Genomic DNA, 9,433 nt, shown 5'->3' on the forward strand with positions numbered 1-9,433 from the left:
AGGGAGTCCCATTGCTTTAGGACTTGGTCAGGTGGTTTAAGCATGTTCCAGTTTAGGTCACCTAGCAGGACAAATTCAGACTTAGTGTAAGGGGCCAGGAGAGAGCTTAGGGCAGGTAGGGTACAGGCCGGTGCTGGTGGAGGACGATAGCTCTTTGTTGACTGTTGCTGGGTGCTATTAGAAAGTTCAAAGCTTAAAACCAGCAAATCAAATTGTTTGGGGACAGACTTGGTGGAGACAACCGTGCATTGAAGGTAAAGATTGCCACTCCCCCACCTTTGGAAGATCTGTCTTGTCGAAAAAGGTTATAACCAGAAAGGTTAACATCAGTATCCAAAACACTCTTAACCACATCTCAGTAATGACAAACACATCTGGATTGGAGCTGTGAACCCACACTTTCAATTGATCCATTTTAGGTAATAAGCTTCTAGTGTTAACGTGCAGAAAACACAGGCTTTTACAAGAGCGGAAATCAGTGAAGCAGATATCAGAGCACAAGTCAGAATTGGGGCTAGCAACAGTAGATGTGCATGTACACCCTGGCCCATTTCCAGATATAATCAACAGTAATATAATCAAGGCACGGCATAGGACAAGGAGAGCTCTGCAGTGCAGATTTATGACATTTGAATGTGCATCAGATGGAAACAAGATCATATTGTACAGCAATTTCATCAGGTAACATGAATACAAAGCCGGCGAGAGGTGGTTAGAATAGGAAGTGGAGGCCAAAAGTCTGTAACCAATAGAGAGAGTCAGAGTCCCGAGTGTGGGAACAAACAGTCTGTCCCACGGTTGGGTAAAGAAGGTTTGTAGTCAAAGTATGCAGGAGTCATGAGGCAAATTGCAAAATGCACAAGAAAAAGAAAAGAAAAAAAGTGTGTGTGTAATATATATATATATATACATACATACACACACACACACACGACTTGGAGCTAGGCATCGTAAGTTCAGAGTCACTCGCCCCAACAGTGGGTGTGTGCTGGAAGTGAGTGAAAGCTCGGGTGAGAGGGGTGAGTGTGGTGGAGGTACCTGTACCAGACGGGGAGATAGGCCAGACGGTGAACAGATCGCCAGGTAGAATCCTAGAAGTGCAGCAGGGAACGGGAGTAGTTGTCCCACCCACTTGGGAGAAGCTTTTATTTCTGGAGGCAGATTTCTTGTTGAAATTGCCAGTGAATGGTCTTTGAACAGCAGGAAGGGGCTTCAGATGACACTTCAAAGACTCACACTTGTTGGGCCCAAATACCTTTTACTTCACACCGTAGTGCTAATTGAATTTGTATCTGGCTCAGTTCCAGGTTAGAATGGTGTTGTCAAGTCTCTGCTGTTTGCTGACTAGAGCACCCTCCTTATAGCTTGCAAAAATAAAAACATGGAAGCAATCATTTCTCCGGTTAAATTTGTCAAAATTAGGTTGTAGGTTTGGAGTTTTGATCTGGAGCGAAGGCCATGCTGTGGAGTGTAGCATCCTGCATATGTACCTGCCGAAAAATCCAAGTTTCTCTCACTCCAAATCTATCCTTTTGTCAAACAAAACACGTTGAAAAATGTGAGGGCCCACATTAAGCTGTGTGATGGAGTGTGTGAAAGAATGATTAAGGCAGGGCGAAATAGAAACTAATGTGCATACACATGTTTGTCTCTTCCCTAATCGAATAAATGCATAAATTATATTTACTTGTTCAACTCCATGGAAGAAAAACAACTAAAATTGTGGATATTGAGCGACCAAACCAACACAACATAAAGTGCAGTAACTCTTCCTACGGCAACACAAGGTAACAAACTACTATATTGAGCACCCTAACCTCTATGGCTGCCCACATCGTATGGTGGTAGTCATAAAATAACTACTGAGGAGTAACAATGAACACCGGAATGTACCTTGTGTTTCTTTAGCATTTGAAGGGAGCACTGTGTAATCTCACTTTGTGGGTCTGGGCCATTGTGTCACAGTAGTCATAATTAAATTACTGGTCAGTCGGGTCATATTGAAACACAGGCGAGTACCTTGTATCGTAACTTCATAGAGATGTCTGACTCTGGAGCTTTTGAAGAGACCACTGTATAATCTCATTCTGGGCTCTGAGCCTTTGGCAGGAAGTAGGAAGTGCCCCGGGTAGCAGATCACTGATGAGGTAAAGAGGAAAGATTGGATAATTGGTGGTAATGACTTCAGTCTGTCAGACTCATACAGTCACTGTATCTGAATACCCATACTAGCGTACTACATACTTAAACTGCATACTAATTCGGCATTTGAGCTAGTAGAAGTCACTGGTCTTTCCCGACTTGGGTGTTTGACTACAGCTGATAATCAGATACATTTACGCGCTGTACCAAATGCAATTGCGCATTAGATGACACATTCAGAGTACTATTTTCCAAATTTCACATACTATAAAACATTTTTTCGCATAGTATTTAAAACGCTAATATGGGTATTCGGACACGGCCAGTCATTGAAAGTGCGTGGGTGTGTGTGTGTGCACTCGGCTGCGCACGTTTGTACAAAATCTAATTAGATAAAACAATTCCACACAAAAGCAAAACTTATTTCTAACTCTGAACATTTCATTATTTATTCATGTCTTGCACGGGTTCATTCATAAAGCTAGCTTCTGACCAGACCATCAACAATGCAGTGCACCCTGGTAGGGTGGACAGACACACTGGGCTTTTAATTCACTTTTAACATACCTCCCGTTTACCAGGGCCAAGCAGCCATTCTTCCCTGGGAGCAGGATTCCCTCCCTGTCAAAGGCAGGCAGTCATGCATCTGAAAGGCCCAGGCCTCCTCACTGAGAAAAGCTCCGGGGCAATGGCTCTGTCCCGATTCAGAGCTAGCCAACCAGGAACTTTCCCACAGAACAGACACAAAACTGCCTCCAAGGATACGAGTTGGTTGGGTGGTTTTCAATGCTCCCTCAAGGAGGTGGAGAGGAATAACTCTAAACCTTGTTACCACAATGCACACACACAGGTGCGAGCATGGCGCACACACAGTTTCCATGTGTAACTCTGTGTCACACTGCTTTACTTTATATTGGCCAGGTCACAGTTTTAAATGAGAACTTGCTCTCAACTGGCCTACCTGGTTAAACAAAAGGTTAAATTTAAAAAATACACAGAACAAATTTCAGCATGAAAACACACTCACTCTCCCTCCACACACCAACACCATCAACACTATGAAGCAAATGCACCTCCCTCCCCGACATCATTCATCTGCAGCCAGATGTTACAGACATAAGAAAAGAGAAAACAAGAGGGGGTTATTTCTTTTGAGAGTTTGTGATTAACAAAGACAAAGTGAAGGAAACATGTGTCCCACATGTGCAGTCAAGCCAGGGCTGGTAAGAGATCCCAAGGCCACCACAATAAAAGACTTGGCCAGGCCACTGTTTGTGTACGTCTGGAGACATTGTAAAACATTGTCTTTTTTCTTTCCATCCCTTTGACACTGTAAATCAAGGCATGACTAGGAATAATAGGGACATTGACGATGGGTGCAAAACACACTAATGTAGGGTTACACTCCGGGAATTCACAATTAGGTATTTTCTCATACATCAGACACAGATTGACATCTTGTTTTATGGTTTTGTCTTTTGGAGTCTATTCACAACAAGGAACCGAAAACAGAGTCATATTGTGATTAGTGCTATCAATGTTATTGTTGCCTCTGATCGCATGGCTGTCCACATAATAGGAAGTACAGCAGACCATTGAAACAATTGGGCAGCAGTCTTCCAAATTACAATCAGAACATTTATTTTATGCCAACAAAATACACATTATGTGTGGACCGTGTACTCTTCAAAATAGACTAATGCATTTCCCTGATTTAATTTAGTTCAGAGAAACGTTACAGTATGTGTTGAGTTCTCTGCTATGTTTTTAAACATTTTAACCGGCCCATAGAGGTACGACAGGGACCCTCTTCAAACAACTATCTCGTTGTCCCATGTAGTATGGCGGGACTTTGTGGTTGTAAGCACAAAAGGAAACCAAAGGGGTGATTTCACCTGCCCTGCGTCCCAAATGGAACCTTATTCCCTTTATAGTGCACTACTTTCTCTGTGTCAAAAGTTGGGTACTATATAGAGAATAGGATGCCATTTGGGACACACATATATAAATGTGTTGATTGCATTTTTCCTCCAGACTTCCACTGAAACCTAGGATGCAATTCCCAGATATATCCATTATGAAAAAGTTAGATTCTTCAACTGTCCATCACTTGCAAATGAATAGGTTTCATAGTTTGGCTGACATTACAGAAATTATGGTTTGTGCAGTCGGTGAGAAAGTTCTAAAAAGCATTTTTTAACATGATACATTTTTGTTAAATTGAATTTGTGGAATTTCTTTCCTTCAAAATGCATTTCAGCCAATCAGTTGTATTGTGATAGCCCTATTTAGTAAAATACCAAGTCCATATTATGGCAAGAACAGCTCAAATAAGCAAATAGAAAACGACTGTGCATCATTGCTTTAAGACATGAAGGTCAGTCAATCCAGAACATTTCAAGGACTTTGAATGTTTCTTGGCACTTTGAATTATTATTATTTATTTATTTTTACACAAAAATAGGCATAATGATTATTCTCTAATCATTATTCTTCATGCCCCCTCTAAAATAATAGGTCCCTAACACCCCCTGTGCCATGTCTACTGTCACAACATTATCATGACAATTGGCAGTGAAATGGGACTGTACTAAGGTCAACACCTTTTTGGAGACAGTGGATCGGAGACACACACCACTTCTCACCTGCAACAGTTTCACCTTATACAACTAATAGCCATTTCCAACTGTCCACAACTAGTTAGATTCGTTTTTCCCCTTTCCATGTTTTTGTAGGTGTAAAGTACTTCTGTGAAAACACTTTAAAGTACTACTTAAGTAGTATCTGTACTTGACTTCACTACATTTCCTAAAGAAAATAATGTCATTTTTACACCATTAATTTTCCCTGACACCCAAATTACTCTTTACATTTTGAATGCTTAGCAGGACAAGAAAATGGTCAAATTCACACATTTATTAAGAGAACATCCTTGGTCATCCCTAGCGCCTGACCTGGAGGACTCACTAAACACAAATACTTCGTTCGGAAATTGTCTGCGCGTTGTAGTGTGCCCCTGCCTATCCATAAATTAAAAACAAGTTCTTTACTTTTACTCAAGTAAGACAATTGGGTACTTTTCCCACCACTGGTAACATGGTTGTATGTAAATCCTTCGTGGGTTTATTGGGATAGACTATTATTATAAAATATCACTGTAAACTAGACTGGGAAAAAAGGTAAAGGAGAATATACATATCTTTCAACCAAAGCTTTGACTTCATGAAGTGTTCACTTCATTTGTTAAAAAAAAAAAACTTCCGCCCAAAATGTTTTAGGATAAATAGCTATAATGCCTATCATTTCCACAACTAGGTTTAAAGAAAATGTCCAAACTGAGCATGAGAAGAACTCAGCAAGCTACGAGACTTGGAACTTGACGCGCGCTCATGACACGACGTTTATCTGCAGCTTTTTCAGAAATCCCTGATTTTTTTTTTTTTTATTTATTTAAAAAACATGTTTACCTTATTGTTGCATTTGTCCGAGTTTCCTTTATTGGTGCCTGGTGCCTGGGAGGCGGAGTAGTAGTTCGAAAACAGGAATACAATTGTGGCTAGATGAAATAGTCTCGCTCGCGCAGCCATACCCTCTCTAGTCCATGCAGACTATCTACTGTGGAGCTCGATCCGTCCCAGAATGTCTCTCTGATGCTGGTCTAATGTTCCCCCCCAAAGTGGGGCTGTGGCCTGTAGTAGCCTACCTACATCTCTTGAAGTTGGTTGGCATAAAGTTAGTATATTTGGTCACTTTCTATCCGCCCACCGCAAATATGTGAGCCTGTTCTTTCACTCTGGAATTGTACAAATGAAGTGACCATTTAAAAAAAAAAGTAAACAATCTCATCAGATTTGTCTTGGAAATCTCCAATAAAGTTCCTAAATTGTCCCCACCTGCTCCTCAGGTATACGCCCCCTTTCAACCTGTAATATGTCTTGAAGCATCCCAAAGCTGTTGACTTATGCGAATACAGAGAACATTTGACAATTGACTCATATGGGTTGAAAACCTTACATTTTCAAGTTTCCATAAGGGCTACCGGTATCTGTAGCCTGCATTTTACATTATTTACATATTACAAAACAACAACCAACCAGCAAGATGGCTCTATTATTCCTTTTACCAAAGCTGTGTTGGAATACTGATACTTACCGTACTAACCATACTATTTGTGACGTGATTTGAGTATATAGTATGCTTATTGGTCATATTGGTCATAGTATGGATATAGTTAGTATGCCAAAAGTTCCCGGATTTTGTACTAAATTCACCAAAATACAAAGTATACATGCAGAGGGCACTATTTTGTACTTTTAGGGCCCATAATGCAATTCATCCGAAAGTGGGCGTGGCTTCACAACGCTTTCAGATTTGAAGAAAATGGTGGAAAATATGCAGCCGATGTCCGACCAGAGCGAATACAAATTCATTGAACTAACTAATGGCAAATGTTAAGAAAATGTTGATCAATGTAATAAAGGCATGACTTTTCAAATAAGTTATGTTGCACGTTATGTTGGCTAACAATTTGTTAGAAACACTATCCTTACGAACCGCATAGCATTACAGCAGTTACATAACATTAGTTGGATACCTAGGTATTTGGTTGGATGACAAGTTGTCCTTTAAAGTTCATGTGGATAATCTTGTGACAAAGTTTAAAATGAAATTGGATTTTTATTTTTTGTAATAAAGCTTGCTTCCCACTTATGGCGAGAAAGAAGCTCATTCAGGACACTTTATATACGCAGAAAGATACATTGGTATGTGTTCATCTACAAAGTCCTTTTGGGTAAACTCCCTCTACCTCTGTAGTCTAGTTGCCTTCACCACCAGCAGTTACCATACCCGGTCTGCTAGTGCCACTGAATGAATAAAGAATATTGATGGGAGACTATTGTAGAGGAGTGTAAATGCTTTTAAAAAGGTTGTATTGTATTGTTGTATGTTATAATTATGTAATGTATTGATTGTTGCTGCGTTCTTGGCCAGGTCTCCCTTGAAAAAAAGACTGCTTTTCCTTGTTAAATTTCAGAGCACTCTAGCGCCCCGTTGAATATGGCCAGTGTCAGTAAACGTGTGGGGAAAAAAGTGTAATAAATTCTTGCTAGCAGCACATTTACAGTCACCAACGCTCTGGATAACATGAAACCAGCCTAACCAGCTCTGCTACGGCAAGTAAATGGTCAGAGTGAGGTGTTCTCTCAATTGTGTCTGGAAGTAGCTAGCCAACATTAGGTAGTTGGCTTGGACGCTTGACTGCTGTTGAACGCTCAGATCAACCCTACTCCTCGCCCAGAGAGTCCAGTGTGCGCTCTGAACTCTCCAAGAGCGAAACGTTCTGAATTTACAATCTGATAACGCTCTGGAACACCCAGAGCACACTCTGGGACTGCAGATTGAATTTACGAACACACCCGAAATCGTAAAATGTTTACCTAGTCAATGTCACAGAATTATTCCAACCACATAGTGTGGAAAAATATACAAAACACAGGAACATCGATTTAATGGCTTGTCGGTGGAAAAAACTGGGAAAATATGCATACTGTCTTAATAAAACACAATTTACCACCACCATGCTAGGGTGGCTAATGCTACGCTATTTCCTGATGTTGCCCAACATGTTCAGCCAGGGGTAAACTACAAAAGCAGTGGCATAGGCAGACATCCATTCAAATGTAGGTGGGCCAAAATGAGCACCCAAATCATCATTCATTTATAAAAGCCTACCTTATATCCTACTATACCCATCTAACATGTGATTTAGCTTTACAGACCAAATAGTCTTGTAGGCCAAAGTAAAGTCATGACTCTTGCATTCAACATGTGACTCACAGGGACCTACACATAATAAACCATACAGCGCCTTCAGAAAGTTCTCAGACCTCTGACTTTTTCCACATTTTGTTAAGTTACAGACTTATTCTAAAATTGATTCAATTGTTGTTTTTTCTCATCTGTCTACACACAATATCCCAATGACAAAGCAAAAAATATATGTATATTAGCAAATGTATAAAAAAAACGAAATGTCACATTTACATAAGTAAAATCAAATCAAATCAAATGTTATTTGTCACATGCGGCGAATACAACCTTACAGTGAAATGCTTACTTACATGCCATTAACCAACCATGCAGTTTTAAGAAAATACCTAAAAAAGTAAGAAATAAATTCAACAAATAATTAAAGAGCAGCAGTAAAATAACAATAGCGAGGCAACAGTAAAAACAGGGGGTACCGGTAAAGAGTCAATGTGACGGGGCACCGGCTAGTTGAGGTAATTGAGGTAATATGTCTGGATTACCATTTGATTAGATGTTCAGGAGTCTTATGGCTTGGGGGTAGAAGCTGTTTATAAGCCTATTGGACTTAACTTGGCATTCTAGTACGCAGAGAGAACAGTCGGTAGTAGAGAGAACAGTCTATGACTAGGGTGGCTGGAGTCTTTAACAATTTTTAGGGCCTTCCTCTGACACCGCCTGGTATAGAGGTCCTGGATGGCAGGAAGCTTGGCCCAGGTGATGTACTGGGCCGTACGCACTACACTCTATAGTGCCTTGCAGTCAGAGGCTGAGCAGTTGCCATACCGGGGAGTGATGCAACCAGTCAGGATGCTGTTGATGGTGCAGCTGTAGAACCTTTTGAGGATCTGAGGACCCATGTCAAATCTTTTTTTCTCTCCTGAGGGGAATAGGTTTTGTCGTGCCCTCTTCTCAACTATCTTGGTGTGCTTGGACCATGTTAGTTTGTTGTTGATGTGCATGCCAAGGAACTTGAAACTCTCAATCTGCTCCACTACAGCCCCGTTGATGACAATGGGGGCCTGCTCAGTCCTCCTTTCCTGTAGTCCACAATTGTCTTGATCAGATTAAGGGAGAGGTTGTTGACCTTGCACCACACTGTCAGGTCTCTGACCTCCTCCCTATAGGCTGTCGTGTTGTTGTCGGTGATCAGGCCTACCACTGTTGTGTCATCGGCAAACTTAATGATTGTGTTGAAGTCGTGCCTGGCCGTGCAGTCATGAGTGAACAGGGAATGCAGGAGGGGACTGAGCAATGACCCCTGAGGGGCCCCGTGTTGAGGATCAGCGTGGCGGATGTGTTGTTACCTACCCTTGCCACCTGGGGCGGCCTGTCAGGAAGTCCAGGATCCAGTTGCAGAGGGAGGTGTTTAGTCCCAGGGTCCTAAGCTTAGTGATGAGCTTTGAGGGCACTATAGTGTTGAACGCTGCACTGTTGTCAATGAATAGCATTCTCACGTAGGTGTTCATTTTGCCCAGGTGGG

At 41.3% G+C, this 9,433-nt stretch overlaps 1 protein-coding gene across 1 annotated transcript in view; it reads right to left on the reverse strand.

Annotated features, from left to right (window-relative positions):
• The window catches only part of LOC115135588 (interleukin-17 receptor D-like), a 58,705-nt gene extending 52,719 nt beyond the window's left edge, over positions 1 to 5,986 (reverse strand). The window contains exon 1 of the mRNA XM_029670437.2: positions 5,610 to 5,986. Coding sequence (XP_029526297.2) covers positions 5,610 to 5,729 — 120 coding nt within the window. The 5' untranslated portion in view covers positions 5,730 to 5,986. The remainder of the gene's footprint in view (positions 1 to 5,609) is intronic.
• Positions 5,987 to 9,433: the final 3,447 nt, after the last annotated feature.

This window comes from Oncorhynchus nerka, linkage group LG2, assembly GCF_034236695.1.
Source record: "Oncorhynchus nerka isolate Pitt River linkage group LG2, Oner_Uvic_2.0, whole genome shotgun sequence".
Lineage (NCBI taxonomy): Eukaryota > Metazoa > Chordata > Actinopteri > Salmoniformes > Salmonidae > Oncorhynchus > Oncorhynchus nerka.